General features: G+C 32.5%; 1 protein-coding gene across 6 annotated transcripts in view; it reads right to left on the bottom strand.

Annotated features, from left to right (window-relative positions):
• The window catches only part of PCLO (piccolo presynaptic cytomatrix protein), a 417094-nt gene that overhangs the window by 47706 nt on the left and 348975 nt on the right, over window positions 1-20413 (bottom strand). For 3 of the 6 annotated variants that reach the window (XM_031665281.1, XM_031665280.1, XM_031665278.1), the window contains exons 20-22: window positions 20145-20339; window positions 18768-18950; window positions 3653-3794 (exon numbers count right to left, since the gene is read on the bottom strand). In XM_031665281.1, coding sequence (XP_031521141.1) covers window positions 3653-3794; window positions 18768-18950; window positions 20145-20339 — 520 coding nt within the window. Of the gene's footprint in view, window positions 1-3652; window positions 3795-18131; window positions 20340-20413 lie in introns of those variants that run through there. The other 3 variants (XM_031665279.1, XM_021936115.2, XM_031665282.1) reach the window with 3 other exon arrangements.

A 20413-nucleotide genomic window follows, 5' to 3' on the forward strand; every position in this document is an offset into this window, starting at 1 on the left:
TTTTTTTTGGTGAAAAGAGCAATATTGAAATAAATACTATATAAAAATGATATTTTAATAGAATATTTCTTATTTCATGTGTTTTTTTTCCCCCAACTCCTTCCTGTGTTTTCTGCTATGTTGAGCAAACTGGCTTTTGTAGTCAGGCTGCTTGGTCTCTGCTTCTGGCTTTGCTATTTCTTGCTGTGTGTAATGTAAGGCAAAGTACCTGGTCAAGACTGTTTCTCCTTTTGTGATATAAAGATAATAATATTAGCTACATTTTGATTGTGAAAAAAATCACATGAAAAATGCATAAAAAGGTTTAAAGAGTGCCTGAAAAATCATAAGCATTCAATAAATATAGCATATTAATAGGTAGGCATGCTCATAGCAGCCTTAGAATTCAGCTAAAATCTGCTAATCACTTTTACTTTTCAGCTTCAAACTTTTTGGAAAGTCAACTAGATGAAGAATTCATGATACTTTGAGGATTGTAAGCTTAGAATGTTAATAATTTAACAGCTAAAGGACTGTAGGCCACTGCTTATTTCTCTGGCTACAGAAAAAGCTACATGGCACATGAAAAAGTTTGGAATTTGCCTTTATAAAACTTAAGTGTTATAGAAAGATGCTTGAACAAAAGAGCACTTTGTAAGCAACGCTTCTAGCATAGCAGGATTTACTAACAATTAATTACAACTTTCATAGGAAGTGTTTGGTTTGCTGGACCTGCTGAAAATGTAACCATATTTATTTCTTAAGAATCCAATCATATCTTACTTGAAAACTGCTCTAAAGATCCTCTTATTCTACTTCAGAGAAGGTGCTGAAATGTGTCTGCACATAATAAAAGAGGAACACATGTAAATTCAGAAATTATTTTATCTCAAAAACCATTACATTGTTCCATTATAATAATTCTAGGTTAAAGGTTTAAGTACAAATTTTTATTAAGTGTGTATGTGAGGGACCAAGTTCATGCAAATTAAGCAATTTCCAACATTTCTGTTTTGCCATAAGTATGTTAAACCGTGGTCTGCATGGTCAACATCTGCATACATATTTAAGCAACGCACAAAATTTTAGCGTATGTAATTGCTTCATCAAGATTCAAGACAATTAGTTAAGAAAAGAAAACAAAAAAGAACTCTGCTCTATCTGTTAGCATTAGAGAGGAAAAAAAAGTTTAATAGCAGTAATCTTACTTTTATCAGTACATTACGCTTGTAGAGTGAGCCAAAACTTACCTTGTTACTGAACCAATTCTATTGAAAGTGAGGGTCTTTTTAGTATTGGTAATCTAGTAGATAATACTAAAAAATTAATATTCTTATACTATCCCAGACTTTTAAAAAGTAGTTACTATAAGTCTTAGTAATTGTAGCACAACTACATTTTGATAATTTTTGGGGTTGTTCTTGATTCTTAGACTTTATATGTTAAGGGTGATACCCAGCCAGTCTTTGCTTTCGATTAAAACTGATTTTAACATAGGTACTTAGTCAATATGTGTAGTAAGTACATTTTGAAGATTATACAAAAAACTTTCGCAGGATTGTGAAGCTAAGTTAAGTGCAAAGGAAATGTAACTGTGGGTCATGTGAAGGATGTGGTTTCTCTGAATTCCCAATGACTACACTTTAGCTCAGAACATTGTTGCTATACATTTTATAATTTATATTTTTAAACAATCACTAGATATTTATTAAAAACTTTTACTAGCCCAAGCAATAATTTTATTAGATACAATGGGGGATAAAAAAGAACTGCCACATACTACTTCCTACACATATCCTATAGTGGTTTTCAAAAGTAAATATTTGTTGTGCTCATATGGCAAAGCAAGAGTCTCCTAGACAGTTGTGCGAAGCTTTGATTTACAAGAGAAACAGAAAGTGGGAAAAACCAAAATTAGAATGTGGTGCATGTATATATAAAATACATAATCTACTTATTCTACAGACATTCAGATATTGACAAAATAACGTATTTACTCTTTGGAAGTTATAACTTTATCATCAGTGTTAAATTATATATTTTGAAAGGTGCAGAAAAATTGGAAGGATAGCAAATTATGTGTGGTTTAAAACCTTTCTAAATTCACATGGCATTTACAGCTTAGGGAGAAATGTAATGAATCTGTAGAAATTATTTTCTGTCAAATTGGGTCATCAGAAGTCAAAGACCAATGGGATTAGATTCCTTTTAGGAAGAATTTCCAATAAAATAGAACTGATTAAGTACAAATAACTCTATTGAATCCATAGATGAAATTTCATAAAAGAAAAGAAAGCTAAGATGGGCAGGTGATACAACAATAATTTGCTTAATTTAAATTGAAAAAAAATGTAGTTAAAAACAACAAAATGAACTCATTTTCACTGTAAAAATCCATTTTCCCTAATGCTTTGCAACTGAGCCATTATCAAAATATTACAATTGTTGTGGACATCAAAAGGAAAGATTTATGAAAACGCTTATTTTAAAACAAAGAGAAATAGAAAATCCACCTGCTGAAAAGTCTTCACTTAGCATTGGAGAAAATGGAAAAGACCCTTCGACAACCCAGCTCAGGGTTGGCAAGCTCTGCAAAGTGCCAGTTAGTAAATATTTTAGATGGGCTGTGTTCTAATGACTTAATTCTGCCCTGTGGCACAAAAGCAGCATCAGGCAATACAGAGCTAATAGGAGTGGTTGTGTTCCAATACAACTTAGTTTATATTCACTGAAATTTAAATTTCCTATAATTTTCACGTGTCACAAAGTATCACATTTCTTTTGTTTTTTCCTACACATTCAAAAATGGAAACGCCATTTTTAGCTCACCGGCCTTAGAAAACCAGGTGGTAGACTGAAATTTGCCCTGGCCTAAATCCTGGGACCTGGGTGGCCCAGTGGTATTTTCAAAATCCAGAAGACTAGTTAATAGGGAGGAGAAGGAAAGGTCAGGAAGTTTGGATTTTGTTATTGGAATAGACATAATCTACATATTTATCTTAAATGCTACCAATATGATCAAAGTGATTCTAACACATTAAGTCTGCTAAAGTTTTGCATTTGATTTGCAAAATGACTTTTTTTTTGAGGTTTAATATTATGAATGATTCTTATTCCAAGAGTACCTAGTCAGGGACCTATGCACTACTCGGTACTTGTTCTAGAAAGTATGGAAACACTTCAATGCCTTCAATCTTAATTGTAGAAGGATTTATAGTTGAAAAGTCTCTATAATTATTCACTATGTCCTCTATTTCAAATATGATATATGGATTCTTTGAATATGTTTAAATCTCTCCTGATTCAAGGTAAATTAATATATGTTTGTCTCAAATACCAGTAATGTTTGTATTTGATCATTATGTGATTAAAACATTTTTGTACTCCTGCTGGACTTTATTCTGGCATGGCTAAATGATTAGCAGTTTTTACATCAAATAGAGATTGTATTGATTAAGTAGTTCTGGTAGTGACTAACATTTATCCTTAGAATTAACTGAATTATCCAATCTTTCTTGAACTATCTATCTTTACATAGGCATTAACAGTTGAAGTGTCTCAGGGACAATGACTCAGAATTGGATAATTGTCTGGTTATTTCCTGTTAACTGTTGAGAATGCCTTACTCATGATGCTGAGTAAGCTTTGTAGTAACAAAAAGAGACCCACTTACATCCTCGGAATAGGAAATAGATTAGTCTCCCCTGCAGTGCTGCTGCTTCCTTCACTGTCCACGCTATACCCACTGCCAAAGCTGCTGCCCGAGGAGCCGGTGGACACAGAGCTTTCTGCAGGCCGGTGATTGGGAGGCTTTGCTGCATGGTGTGGGAAGATTCAACACCACAGTCAATAAATGAAGCTGACATTGATCTACAAATGCATCATTATACATCTTCTTAATTTACATGTGTAAAGAAACAGCTACTGAAGAACTACATTTTTCAACCTGCCTTTTCGTTTCCTTTACTGATAATGCACAGTGGCAACAATAAATTATTTTACTGTTTTTGTTGGACATCAAGGAAAAACAATCACCTTTAGGGAAAAAATATTTAATTTTTAGACCAAGTTAAATAGTTTGTAACTATGCTACTATTATTATTTTTTGTGGTTTCCTTGTACAGTATTGCAAAAATGATATGGTAAATAAAAAGCATTTTTGCTATTTCATGGAGAAAATAATTTAGAAAGATTTGGGTAGATAGAAATGGCAAGATAAAGAAAATTGCTTATTTTTTTCCTATTACTAGACAGTAATCTGTTTTTCTCTTTAGAAGCAAAGATGCAAAATAGAATTTTAAGAAGTGATTGAAAATTCTGTTTGTTTTTATGTACCTTTGCCTGCTATCTCCAGCAAGTTTTTAAAATTTAAAGATATTTGTTTCCCTTCAGGCATTTCCTAGTTTATCATCAAGACTTGTCTCAAGAATTTCCTAAGTTTGATATTTGAATATAAGAATCCATATTCCCATAGAGACATTACAAATTTGTGCAATAAATTATGCAGTAGGGGTATAGTACTAATATTGTTGGCAGATTTGAGAAGAAATCTTGATGCAAGAAGAAGGAAGATAAGGCAAGGTTTTCCCTTATTTTGCTGGGGAGAAGTTTCTATAGTAAGTTTTTGAAATTGTTGATATTTGTCTTCTGCCAGAGAGAGTGAACTTTTTGGTCACACCGATCTGGTTTTGATTCCCAACCCACTCTTTAGCAACTCCACACCGCTTTTCTCATTTGGAAACAATGGAGTAAGTAATGCCTACCTCATAAAATGGTGGTTATGAGGAGTGAGATATGTAGGAGGCCAGTAACTTACTCTTTTTCCTCTTGTGATATTATTTGCCACATCCCCACTCTTCTCAAGGGCTTTACTATCAATGGCTGTTTCTTACTGTCTTTGAGCTTAAATAGTCTTTGAAAATGAATTTAACTCTATTCTCTTCTAAATCTAGATGTGTTCAAACCTACAATTTTACTTTGAGTCTTTTTTCTTCATAAATGCATCCCTATCCCATCAGGAGTTTATTAGCCAGTTGGATAGAGTTACACTAATGAGTGAACAGTTGATAATCATTTCATGGTCCTAAGATAGTTACATATTTCTTAAGGATATGTATAAAAACACAATGATTCTTAATGTGGTGGAATTTTAACCAATATAATAACTAAATGAAGTGAAACATATAAACATTGTGTGGGAAACCATTTGAGGACAGGAAATCCACCATCAGGATAGCTAGCATTAAGTCTTGCAAAGGATTTAACTTTTCCCCCATTTCTTCACTTTTTCGATTTCGGCAGTAGCAGGTTCTCTAAAGCCACAAGGAATTTTTATATATATTCCAGTGGCAGTAGGATCTCTTCCCCAGAATATGAATCCCTTCCCCAGAATAGGGAATCCCTTCCCCAGAATAGGAAGAAGAAAGAAATTTTTAATAGTCAATTGTATATCAGATGTGTATAATTTAGAAATGGCTATTTAGAACTTAGATGTCTATAATTTCCTAACTTATAGACATCTGATATACAATTGACTAATTGAACTGAATGCTGTTAACAACCAGTCACCAATGAGTTACTAGTAACCCACAGGACTAGATTTGTGGAAACAGAATAGTTATGTTTCTGAATATTTAATTTATGTAGAAGAAACCCAGATGATGTAGTTAGTGTTAAAAAAAAACTTCTTAAAGGAATAATTTAAAAAATGTAAAGGTAATATGAGTAGAATGTAAAATTATGGACATGTATAAAGTAGATTAAAATGCATAACCTACATAATAAGTCAGATTAGTTAATTGATTATAAACCAAAGAAAGCTGTCATACTTTTTGACTGGGATTCTATAATCCAATTCATAATTTTTAGTATGACATTGACTGGAAGACATTAATTTCATCAGTTGGAAAATCACAATTTACTATTTTCAAAGGTAAACCATAATTATTAGCCACTAATATTTAATCAATTTATATTTATTAAATTAAAATAATTTTAATTCAAGAGCAACCTCACAATGAACAAAAATAGCTACATTATAAAAATGATTGATTATTTACGTTTCAAAATAGTCCATCCTTTGTTTTGTCAACTTTGGTTTCACCTGATGCAATTTTTAGTTCTATTCCTCTTCTTGAAAAGTTGAGAAATGTATACAGAATATAAAATACCATAATAAGAAGAAAGAAACAAAGCTAGAAATAAATTTAAGAAGAGAGAGTTTTTTTTCCATCTTGCCAATCTCTTTGAATGTAATTCTCATTTTGAAAGCCTGTGCAAGCGTTGTCAATATTTTAAATGCAAACAAATAACATTTTATAAGATATATTAGAAAATCAAATCCAGGGGACATTTACCTGTAATGGAACCAGTCTAACATCTCTGTAAAACACGATTACATCTAAGGTTCTGTCTACGGAAATTTTAGGCAGTTAGAAGTTAGGTGAATAATTCAAAAGAATCTAGATATTTGGACTTATCATAACAAAACATCTGGTGCCGGGTTACATTCTGTATTCTTAACTTGGTATCTAAGTGTAGTGCAGAGATACATAGCCTCACATTTGGTTAGTTTCTGAAAAATGAATTAAATTAAAACACACGACAGATCTTTTCTTCTTACTGGGCTATATCTACATATCATAAAATGTGATAAAACAAAAAATGCAGAGGTTTTGGTAAGCTGGTTCTAAGAATTCGTATTTTAATATATCTTTTCCAGATACTTGAAACATGTTTTTACTCATTTCTTTCTCTTGAAACAGACTTCAAAACTAAAGCATCAATTCTATTAAATTGAGCTAAATCTGCATAAAGGCAAACTTTTGTAACAAATAAAGTGTATTTAGGACTTTATTATCTGAAGCTGGATCTTAGGTAATTTCAAGACATCTAATAATTTCAACCAAATTCTTTATTTTTCCTCTCAAAAGAGTTTTTATTGGTCTGCTCCTTTCCAAATATATCTCACATAATTCTTCAAACACTTTACATGGAAGCCCTCTCAGCCCATTCACTCTGGCTCCCTTTGGTTTGGCTTTGTTCTTTCCAACTTTACTAAGCCCTCCTTTATCCCATCACTTTCTTGTGTCTAAATTGAAGTTATCTGTAAAGGCCTAGCTCAGAAATCACCTGCATTTTTCCTCATTTTCCCATTCAGAAGTGACCTGTCCTGTGTCTGGACTCTTGTAGCACATACTCTGTCGTTATTGGAAGCAGAACCTATGTTTTCTCCTTGGTAACCTCCTTAAAAGCTTGTCCCCGAACCATGTTTGAACAACATTTAATGAATAAATAGTAATAATAATACATTAATACTTTAACCAAACAATCAAAACATCTGAATGAGTTAGTAGATAATTTCACTTTTTAAATCAAGCTTTGTGTTTTATGCAAATCATAAATCTCTCATCAAGAGGCCACTTGCTATGGAAGGATATTTTTCCATGTTCTTTGTCAAAGAAACTTTAGGGAGTCATTTTTTTTTTTAAGCTTTTAAAATCAGAGGTAACTTTAATCTGTCATACTGTATAGAAAAAGGTGATCATTCAACTATATTTTTTAACCTCAATCTCCCAAAACACTGGTTTGATTGAAGGAAATATTTAATGAGAATACACTAAACATTGGAGATTATAAGCTTATGAATTTCAAAAAATTCATATAGATCACAAATACTACATATAAATTTAAAATGAAAGTGACAAAAGAAAATAATATGTATAGTAACATTCTGTGGGAGCCAGCACTACTACAGACTCTGGAACTTGTCCTGATCGCACGTTTGTATGTAGATAGTTGGAGAGCTCTGGGTTATATTTAAGTGTAATATATCTATGTTTTTTTTAAGTTATTTTAAACACACTAAAACTAAGTATAATGGTCCATAATTTTATAATTTCAAAATCAACAATTTAGAAATATTCTATCTCTGCTTTATTCTTCCAACTCTCTTAATTACAGTTTCGGAAATCATGGACCTACTATGTGTGAATGTATTATGCACCTGTGTATTACATATGAAAAAAGTTTATATAAATATTGAGAGGCTTTTCTTAGTAGTAAGATACATCTTTGGGGCCATTTTTTATGAATTACATTTTATAGTGCCTACTTTCTTTTTGAAATCCTAAGTGTATTATCAAGTACCAAGTACAGGAAAGAGTAGATGCTATAAATATATGATGGAATCAGCTCACTCATAGAAAGGTCCTGTGCCCTAAAAGAATAAATCTTAGAATGTTGAATCATTTTTGTAACTCAGTTATTAAGAGGGCATTTCATGTAAACAAATGTTACCTTCTGTGATGCAATTCAATCTGTTTTAAATTATTCTTTGACCACTTTACTTTCTTTGGCTGTTAGATGGTTCGACATCATTGTGTTTTATTACTCCATTGTGGCTAACCTTAATTAAATCAGTAGTGTCTCTTTGACTGCACATCTGTCTTCAATTAGTTTGCTCTGTTGGCTTTTCCTCCCTCTACCATACAGTACTTAAATATGCAAAGCTATCACTGTACTTACCACATGATGGCAGCACTTTGCTCTGAGAGCACGGATCAAATTGTAGACTTCACTTTAACTACTTTTATATCACATCCAATTATCCAAAATGTAAAAGGCAAGGTCTCTGCCTGTCTCACTAAATTCCAAAAATTGAGTGTTTGGAATGTATATAGGTTGCTGTCTATGCTGTTCCATTATTGGTCTTATATCTTTGGTCCAGCACAGAGCTATTTCCAAATATTCTGAGGAGTAATTTATTATGTAGGTAGCTTGTACTTTCCCAAATTACTTGGTTAATGCAGTAGTAAATATCTTCATAGATACAGTCTCTAAAATTTTAAGATTAACTGAAATTAAAAGAAATCAATCAACAATTTTGTTTATTCCAATAGTTTAATGATGGAACGGAAATAACTACCTAGCAGTTTTAAAAATCATGTATTTGGGAATTTTGACTCCCTTTAGCTAGCTTTAATTTTGCTAGCATTTCCTTCAGGGATCTTTCTCCTCTCTCTTTCTTTGTTTCTTTTGCTGTCCATCCCTCTTTCCTTTCCTTCCTTCCCGCCTCCTGTCTCTGTCATCTACCTGTTGTTATTGCTATTACTGTTTTTGTTTTTGATATTTTTACTAAAGGGATTTTGCAGTTTTATCTCAGATTTTAATTTTCTTTTGAATGTGGACCTTAAAATTTCAGGTTTTAAGTGTCATTGTGACCAGAATTATTTGGAATGTTTTCCCTTGAATTATGTACAGTCATACTTTCTGTATGTTTTCTATTACAGTTCAGGGGTTCTAATTTAAGAAGAGATATTGCATCTTAAAAGTAATTTAGAAGTTTAATTTTTTTTCCAAATCTACTTCAGTATAATTATTATCTATTTGGGAAAATCTAAAGCAAACTGGACACTAGAAAAACGGGCTAGGTAGCTTCAACATAGCTATTTGTAGTTTTCACACACCACCAAATTGTAAGTTTTCACAAATACAGGTGTTCAAACTCTGATATCTCTATCAATCATTTGTAAGTCATTAGGAATGGAAGTTAAAGGAAGGATGCCATTGAAAATTTATTTTTAAATGACAAATTATTAAATGACTATTATATCAGTCATTACAGGTATATTTTATATATATATGTAAACAATATATCTATTATAAAGGTATTACAAGTCACGAGAAATGGAATGTTGCAGTCTTTTTTCTTATAAAAATAAAAATATTTCTCTTAAGATATTTCACATTCACATAGTGGCTCCTTTTAGAGGAGAAGATGAAGACATGTTGCCTCCATTTGCTGTGTTCCAGAAAGATGGCAAAGCTCTTATATTCACAGTTTCCTCTCTCCATACACATTGGCCTTATGACTGAATTCTTAATGACATTTTAGTGAACAATTTAGTTTGTTTATAATGATTCATTATAGATAATAAGATCAATGATCACTTCAGGAAACAAAAGTAATCATATAAGACAATGTAACAAATGAAAGTGAAGTTAGCTTAACTAATAACATGGCATAGAGGAATTTTTTCTTACGTAAAAAAATACATGCTGGCTCTGTATACTATAATCCTTGCTTTTAAAAGGAAATCATAATGTTGTCTTTTAAGTAGGTCTTCCTTTTTTGAGGTGTTTTTAGTTTAGAAGTGATTTTGGAAGAAACCATTTAAAATATAGTTTACATGAGAATTAAAATTTTATAGTAAATAATGAAAGTTTGACTAAGACATTATCATATATGAAAATTAAGAAAGTAAATTCATTTTGTCTTTTAATAAATTTAGGCCATAATTCCAGTTATGTTCAAATAAATAGAATGAAAAAAGAACGTATCCCGTGCCCGAGTTCTGCTTTGGTGCTAAAAAATGCAAATACAATAATGATCTTTATCTTCAAAACATTAATAGCATGGGGGATCACATGTGAAAGAAAAAATATTCAATTTTGAGGTACGTCAAATTTTCATGGGCAATTTTTAATTTTTTAATCTTCCTTTTATTCTCTTTTGAAGCAGAGGCATTTTCTTTCTTGCTGTTTGTTTGCACTACACTTGCATTAGGCTGTCAGGCAGGTATTTCCAACTGACAATTGGAGGAAAAAAAAAAAGCTCAAGCAGGAATAAAGACTACTGTAAAACATTCAGGTTTGTTTGAGTAAAAAGTCATTCTAAAAATAGTCACTTTGGAAAAAGTTCTTACATAATCCTGAAACTGTGAGAACTTACATCATGTCTGCTTAGATAACAAGAATGCTGTCCTTAAATCGAATCCGAACATTTTGAAAATTCATTAAATTCTGCCCAAAAGAAAAAGGTTGAGCACATTTCCAGTTTGTTTTCATATCATTCCAATTTGGTCAATGGCCACTAAGTAAAGAGGAAGTTTGGACAGTTATTTGATAAATGCATGTCTGGTCTCACGAGACCTAATCTCCCTAGTTAATATCATTAATCTTTCTCCAAATAGATTATATTAATGATCTATTAATCTATAACAATCATTTCATTAATCTTTCTCCAAATAGATCCTTAAAAAATACTTTGTCTACGTATAGATGGTTATATTGCAGTGGACTGTACAGATTATGACAGAACCAGAGGCAGAACAAATACATTATAATTAATTCTATTTTCTAGATTTTTTAAACATGATGATGTTTGGTTGCACATAAATGTAAATCAATGACCGATTGCATTTTTCTTTTTCCATCTCAGTTGAAGATAGACAAAACTCACTTGTCTTACTGTTCATAATTTTTTCCAGATATCTTTAAATGATTATTCAATAAATATTACTAGCATAGAGATTCATGAAGACAGTAATTTTTGTCTATTTTGTTTGTTGTAGTATCACCAACACCTTGAAGAGGTTCTGTGATATTATTTGCACTAAAAATATCAGCAAATGTATGTAAAAATGATGACCTAGTAAAAGTAATTCAGATCATATTTTTCATAAATGATAAACACGTTTGCAAATATCCTTTTAGCATTAAATATTTTGAAACTTACCAAATTATATACTTAAAATTAAGGATCAAGTATTTGGTAAGAAACTTTCCATTTATCCTCAAATTTGAATGAAAGTGATCATCTTCCGTGTTTCTGTTGTTGTGCCAATACAATTAATTGCCACTATATGGGATCAGTAATGTAGATAATGGAAGATAAAATCAATTGATAATTTATAAACAACTGTTTTTCTATAAATGTTACTTTCAAGATAAGAACAAAAAATTGTATTCTATCTTTATAACACTCCTGTCACTCTACTTCAGCTTGGAAGCGGCTTGATTAAAGCTGATAGGCAGCTTACCAAATTTCAAAAGGAAAAAGTAATAATTATGGATGTATAAATATGATCTATATCATTCCCAATAAAATAAAAAAAATGCTATATAAATTAAAAATGTCATTTGTCAATCTTAATAATTATAAATTAACATCAAATGAGAAAGGAAAGAAGGGGTTCTGAAATGCAATAGGAGAGATATGTAAGATACAGAAAATTTAGAGACAAACATGATAAACATGTTTTGGAAGAAGTCCTTGGTTATTCAGTCTTTGACTATTGTAAAAATTATGATTGTGCCTAAGTCTAAGTCAGTGGCTTTTAAATATTTTTAAGCTTAAATATATTTAAACACGTTAATATAATTTAATTTATAATAATTTATAAATTATAATTTAATATACTTAAATATTTAAGTTGGACAACAGGCTTAAATATTTTGATCTTAGAACTTATTTAATAATCCAAAGAACTTTGTTTTATGTAATTTATATCTACTGATATTTATCATATTCAAACTAAATAAAACATTAAAACAAAAAATAGTCAAGCACATATTCCATTAGTCATCAAAGCAATGATATTATGACACCTTATGTAGCTGCTGGAAAACTCCACTGTACACTTGAGAAAAAAATGAGAGCGAAAAAGCAAATAACATGTTAATCTTAAGAATATTTTGACCTTGCAGACCCCTGAAAGGGTTTCTGGGACACCCCTGCCCCCACTAGGAATCAGTGGACACACTGTGAGAATTACTGGTCAAGACCCACACTCATGGAAATGAAGTACTGTCCAAAATGAGAAGAAACTGATTAGCATCAGTTTCTTTGACAGTCATCGTAACAATTACATATGTCAAGATCATTTTATCATGCTATTTATTTTAATTTTGTGTTTTGTACTGAAAAAATATCAAGTTTTCAGCTTTCTTGAAAAGATTCATTATTGATATTAGCATTCATTTTAATGGTCTCTAATCTTCTTAGGAACTTGTTTCACTCAGAATTTCACAACTCTAGACATATATGGCATGAATTAAAAATATATTGTATCATAAAAACTTGTCTGTTCTATCTTTGGTTAAAAACAAACAAAACAAGAAAATAACTATTTTATGGTGCACAGAAACCCAGAGTAAATAATGATAATTGGCAAGCATAAAATAATGCAAATTCTTCCATAAAGAGGTTTTCTGTTCATAAAGTCTCTTTAATGTTTTTGTACATTAATAATAGTTGGATGGAAGCAAAATGGTGATTCAACAGTTATTGAGTTTATTAAATGTCACTGGCAATGAGGATGCTTTGAAACAAAAACTACATAATAGGCCTATATAGAAAGACATTTGAATTAGGTAGTTGTAAAAATATGTTTTCTATATTTCTCTATATTCCAAGTTCTTTTTATAAAAAGAATCAGATAAAAATACAGTGTGATCTATAGAACTTGAAATACATGCTTTTGAATTTGAAATGCTTTAAAGAGGAAAAGTGAATTTTGCTATGTTCTTTTTAAGAACAATATGGTAGAAATTATATTTCACTATCTTTCTTACACATTTGGAAATAGAAACCGGTGATCCTGACTTTTACCAAACATTTCTTCTGAAAAATTTTTCTGGCTTGAGTTGTGGTAATAGGTTGGTGCAAAAGTGACTGCGGGTTTTGCCATTACTTTCAACGGTAAAAACCACAATTACTTTTTGCACCAACCTAATATTATTTTGATTAATCTGTTCAAATTATAATTAACAAATTGCATTTTTCAGTGTCTAAAACACGATAAAATATAAAATGATGGCTATATCTGTCATTCCTGTTCAAACATCTACCAAACTCAACACCCCAATCAAAATTTTGTATTTCTGATATAATTTGGTTTCATTTGAAAATCCATGTGTTTTTGGCTTTTTAATGATTCCTTGTATATTAACATGTACATCACAGTAATAAAAAAGAAAAATAATGTTTTCATGGTCTTGTTCAGTATACATGAAGATTCCTTTCATCTTACCCCATACCCACGTTTCTTTCCCCAGATCATGTTGCACAATGGAGAATGGGTGAAATATTATGGTTTACATAATGTATGTAATACATGTGGATGAAAAGTGGAAAAATAACGAAGCATTTCATGGATAGTTAGATATCTGGATTTGGGGACTATTATTAAGTTGACAATTAGTGTCTTTGGCATTCCTCCACCTCTCCTTGGGCAGCATATCCCTGGTTCTATGATCCTCCTATCCAAGTGAGAAAGTTGTCTGCCCCATGCTCTTATTGTACTCTGACTGCCCCCCACTGTGTCTCCATTGGCATTCTCATTTCCCTCCCCCATCAGCATTTACTTGCCTGTCTTATTTCCACAGGTCCTGCTTCCTGGTGGTAATCTGATCAACTAACTTTTTGAAAATAATTGCATTATAAAAACTAGGCTTTATGGATATTATTTTAAAAGACATGTCATAAATAATATTTAAGAAATCTTGGTATGGTAAAATTTAGGCCTTTCTCTTCTTCTTAGATCATGTATTAATAGTCCCATCCTCATTATTTAGGCCCATAGCTAGACCATATGACTAAGGCACAACAATTTTGAAGCCAAGTTTGGTGTTTAGATGGGCCAGTTGGTCTTACTTTTCACGTCAGATGAAACGAACATATAAATCCCCATTGTGGACCAGACCAAAGTATGCAGATGGCTCAGTGCAGTTCCATGGCTACTACTGGAAAAGAACAGAAGTACCCATTGATGGTAGGCCAGTGAATTCATCTTCAGGAATGAAGGTCCATAAACAAGAGATAGTGTGATATGGTCAGAGTTCTACATTTACTGTCTGATTCTGTATGTATGGCAGAGGTATTTCTAGCAATAAATTTAAATGACTATAGAAATATTTGAAAATGCATAGTCAATCATTCCAAGAAAATGTAGAAGCTCTCAAAACCAAAACTTTAGAAGAGCATTTTGATTTTCACAGACAACAAAATGAAATTCTTATCACCAGATAAACAAGTATAGAACTCTGAAAGCTGAAATTGTCCAAATTGATTCTCTTAGATTTTGTTGGATGTTTGCTATGCACATGTCATTACAGTTTGAATTTTCTTTTTATATTAAACTGCTCAAGGTTTAAACAATTTTTTTTTGCACAAACACATGGAAATGAGGAATGTAAAATTTGTTTTTATTAATCTTGTACATACAATGTTAAAGAAGACTTCACCTCCAAATGAAACTGATTTCTCTTATGCTTTTTCCTTTATTTTTCTTATGGACCTGTCCTTTACAGAAACAGGGAAGGCTAAAATCCTTCTGACCAGAAGTGATCATCTACTTCTGGTCAAAAGAAAATGGGGTGCTAATTAGCTACTATCATTTGTAACCAACAATTCCCTCCACTCCCAGTCCCACCCGCTTCCGAACCCATCCACCCACTACCACTTGCCCAAGGCAGAAGCTCCCACAGTGATGGCTTAGTAAGAGTTCACCAAGGCAACGCATGGATATGAAACTCTTCTTTGACAGGTGCCGCAAATGAGCTTTATTGAAAGTGGAGTTTCCAGTAGTGGTCTGTGGAAGTAGCATCAGGCTTTTCTCCTACAATTCGGCCACATCAAGGAACTCGAAATCATATTCCTTGCATGACTTATCTAATGATTTATCTTCTCACCTAATCTCTCCAACCTGTCCCAATGGCTCTTGTTTTATTGACCAGTATGTTTCTCCTCATCCTGTATTGCCTGTTTCTAAATTTAAAACTCATACTTAAAATCAGTATCAAACAAAAATAGCTCAGGTTTTCCCAACTGTACTTAAATTTAATATATTGGGTTTCAACTAAATAAATCTTCAAGGTTTTAAGAATGCTTCAGCTTGTTTTGGTCTTGATATAGTTTTCAAGCAAACCAACAAATAAAAAATCTTCTGAAATAGCAAGGCTTGTGTTCAACCAAACTAGCTAGCATGGGGAAAACAACAACCACCAAAAATATTTCCAGAGGTTTTTAACTACGGAGACTTGTTTAGGCATCAGGATGGTTTTGCACAATCTGTCTATACTTTCCCATCAGGTGTTTTAGTATGAAACTAAACCCCAGGGGGAAAGAAAAAATTCCTTTTGACTTACTCCATAAATCTTGTTTGACCCGTATTTTATGCTAGCTCAAGCAGAAATCTGCTAAGAAGCTTACAAAAAATCTTTGAAAAGCTCTTTAGGGACAATTTTTGTCACTCTTGATAGAAATGCCTACAGATGGACCCACAGCCTTTTCTAATGGAGTCACAAACATTGCCTAATGCCTCACTGGGCTTGCACAGTGGGAAGGCTTCCTTTTGCTAGGTTAAATCAACAACCTTTAGAAAGGAGGACCATGTAGATAGAGAGTATTAATTGAATTCCGCCATCATTTCTAGCTACCGCTAATCATTTGTAAGAACTTGAGAGAGAAGTCATAAGTGACTGTTCTTATTAAAACTAGGAGACTTTGATTTTAAAGGAGACAATGTATTCAAAAATTGTAACTCGAAAAGTCACATGACAATGTTATATTTGTCAGTTCTGAAAATTTCTAGCTGTGTGTTCTTATACCAGCCAGCCTACCCCTCTGACTCTCTGATTGCTCACCCATAAAAAAACAAGTATAAGAATATTGAAATGACTATCTCATCCACTTAATGTGATAAAATGAGAAATGGATGACAAAACGCTCTGTACAACATGAAGAACTATTCAAATGCAGAGTATTATTTTCAGAATGCAGATGGGATTATATGAACTCCATTTTGAGGTTTGAAATGGGACACTTTTATCCCAACACTTACGATTATTATTAATACTTCTGCAGTTAGTGAACAGGAACTTGCAGGTTCTTTTTATATGTTTGTATCTCTGCCTAGTTTTTCTCTCTGCACTTTAAAGAATTTATATTGCATTTTATATAAATTTAACACTACAGTATGTTTGCTATGAAGTGTCTGGAAATATACATGGATCAATTATATTGGTATATTTATTATAGCAGAAAAATTATACTTTAGAAAATAAGGCTTTTCATGTATCATCTATTAGAACAAAATTAAACATGAAAGCATGCTGTGTTATCTAGTTTTCCTTTTGATTACGATTTTAATAAAGAGCGACTTCTAAGTCAATCACAAGACTAAATGTATGAGAATATCTATTAGAGCACTATTCAAAAAAAGGGATTAAAACACTTTAATATAAATTTTAAGGACTATGTCTAGGAAGAAAATCATATAAAATGTTATGTAGAAACACTTAAGTCACAATAATTAAAAATAAGGTGTGAAATAAGGGAAGTGTTTGATTACTGTGGCATTTATAATTAAAAGAATATTTCAAGTAATAACGTGAATAACATGAAGAAACCAAGTGAAATTATTTGATGGAAGAAAAGGTGAGAGGTGGAATTTTAAAAATGAAAGTTTTAGTAAGGCTAACAAGAAAAAAGAAATTGTGCTTTGGTGATAATCTATAAACTGGGCTGAGTAACACATATTCAGAATTATCCTAATGTTTAAGCTGATTGTTTCCTTAATTACCTAATTTAGGAAACACCTCAGTGGTTTACCTCTGTAATGCGACATATGTCTTACATTGCCACCACATATATAATTAATTGGGAGAAGGACATATGAAATGTTTTTAATTTTATGAGAATAAAAAGAATGCAACAGGAAAGTATAAGGCTTGATTTTAATTTTGTGCCAAATATGGACTCATAAAATCAAATATTTTAGGGCTGAGTAGTACTCAAGGGGACAAATACTACTATCCTATTTTTTAAAAAAATTATTTTAATATGTGCTTTTGAATTAAATTTGAAGATAATTGTATAGTCACCCTAGCTTCATTCTTTGTCACTGGCAGTGGCACTCTTTCTTGGGGGAAAATTCTAGAAATGTTGGGGTTAGGTTACAGATGGGTGTACATGTGCTTTCGTTTCTGAACACAGCTATGAGTTCAAGGTTAGCCACTTCTCCAAAGCAATGGAATTTACCTTCCTCTATCCAGGAACCTGAGAAGATTGCAAAGTAGATCAGACGTGGGAGACAGAAATAGCAGAAATGTTGCCTAGGGTAGCCCAATCCCATTATTTATTTACATTTTAATGTAATCTCTGATGTTTTTATTTGGTGACAATTTTCCATCTATCTTACAGTGTTTCCAAGATGGAACTTTGTCCTGCTCTCAAATGTCCAATCATTACAGCTGTCACTAGCAATGAAGCAGTAATTAAAATCTACTGCAATGAAATCAAATGAGAAAACAAAACTGACACATTCATTTTAAGCTGCATCATATAACAATGGCTCAGAACCCAGTAGTTTATGAATGAAATAAAGATACTTTATTTATTACACAGGCACTTGGAGATTCACATGCCCAACACATCTGATACACTTAACAACTATGGAAACACGAGTGGAAAATGTCTGTTTGTAGGATCAAGAGAGAACTTTCACCATGTAAAGGTAAATGAATGCATTAACAATTTTTCCTTTACTTTCCTCTAAGAATTTTCAAAATCCACTAAATTTTTAAAAGTTACACTTGAAATAATAGGCAACAAAAACTGATCCACATTCCAACTGGTAGGCTAACTTGAACTGTGAGCAATTTAAACTTTTATCACAATGAAACATATTTATAGTCATGCTTGAACAGATTAGGTTAGTAGCATGCATTCCATTCTGCAATATGAATATTGTTAATCTATTTCCCAACAAAAGTCAAAAGATGCCCAGTGCATAGAAAAATACAAATCACTGTAGTCAATATATTACGGGACTGGTCTTGGGACTTACATGGTGATGATGAAGTCCTGAAATGCCATGCCCACAAAAGCACATTAAAAAGTGGATAAACATATTTTATCAGACAATCTCTAAAAATTAAAGAGGAGAGCTTTAAATTTGGGGGATGTTCTTGCTGTGTGCTTTGAACAGGGCCTTTCTGCTCACCTCCTTCTGGCTTGACTGGTCCATCAGACATCACCTTCCTGAGGGCTAGCTGGCTTTGGTCTTGGTTGCCATTGGCTGGTGGAGGCAGATTATCAGACTGAGTTCTTTGAATGGGGAGGACTCCTGCTATGCTGTGTCTGTGCTGCTTCCTGGCATGATTAGACTGACCGCTTTTATGTGCTGCTGTGGCAGTGTGGGTGAAATGGAAACCCAGAGTATGTATCCTCAGATGGAACCAGCTTAAATGTTATTCATGCAAACAGAAGTGCTCTTTTGCTGTATTTAAATAAGTTGTGTTTTCAAATGCCAAAATGACACCACATGCACAGCACTAAAGGGGTTTAAAACTGGCTGTTTCTTTGGAAATGATGACTAGGGAGATGCAGAGAACAACAATCTATCTCCATTGCCTGGCTAATGCCTTTTAGAAGTAACAGGGCACCTACATTTGTGAAATATTTGCAATTATTTTTATATAATTATATCAATTGACTAAATTTTCACAAATGAAATGAAAATACAGCAGTTAAGATAGGTCAATTGTTATATTTTGCTTGACTTATAGCTACCAGACATAGTACATTTTGATTTCCAATGGTTAGAAAAAAAATCTGTAAAATCTGTCATCGCATACAAAGTGTGATCCAACAGAATGGACCCAATTGTGCTCCTCAATGAAGTTGCATTGCCTCATGACATATGCTTATATATATATTAATTTAATGTAGTTTTTTGAGAATATAAGAAATAAGATTTTCTTCACAGACTTTTCAAGACTACAAATTTTTGCACATGGAAAGTTACCATATTTCACAAGCATAATTTATTAGTGTTTTAAAGCACTGTCTTGAAATGGCTTTTCCTCCAAGGTTCTAGAAGTTGACTGTTGGTTGCATTATCTTCTGCCTAGACTTTTTGAGTGTTTTCAGACACAAGAATCTAATTGTGAATCGGCTCTAAATACTTATATGAGTGCACTTTTTTATTTTTTGGTATAAGGTCTGAAAAACTGGCAGCCACTTGTGCTTATAATTTCTGTATTCTAAAAGATATTTAAGCGCAAACAAAAAGGACACACAACATTGCTTTGCCTCCAAACATCACAGACACTGTATCAAATGCTATGAGCCAGGTTGGATGGATGGTGTAAACAAAGGAGAAACAGCCAGTTTTATTTCAGTCTATGTAAATAAAAAAAATCTAAATAAGAAAGAGCATATTAATGTATTGATATCGTTCTTACACAGACGAAGGGACAGAGAACAGGGTGAGCAGAGGATGTTGAAAACTGAAAGCAAACAGGAAAGGACAGCAGGAAAGAAAGGCAACAGATGAACATTAAGCTGCCATGCTGAGGAATTTATTTGCGTCTTTTACTTGGTTGAATGCGGAGTTGTTGCACGGCAGCTTCAGCAGCAGCTATGGCAGCCCCTGCATCTTCCAGGTGGGTCTGAGTGACGCTGGTTTTGCTTTGACTGCGAGATGGTCCATGAGAACGGAGATGGCCTTCTGATGATGATTTTGAGCTACCAGGACTACTATGGGATTTCTCAATGGTGGGAACCTGCATGTCTGGTCACAAAAGGGTAAAACATGAGTTAAAGTTGTTCCAGCACTCCTCCTGTCAAGCTTAGTCTACACATAAT

Source organism: Papio anubis, chromosome 4 (assembly GCF_008728515.1).
Source record: "Papio anubis isolate 15944 chromosome 4, Panubis1.0, whole genome shotgun sequence".
Taxonomy (NCBI): domain Eukaryota; kingdom Metazoa; phylum Chordata; class Mammalia; order Primates; family Cercopithecidae; genus Papio; species Papio anubis.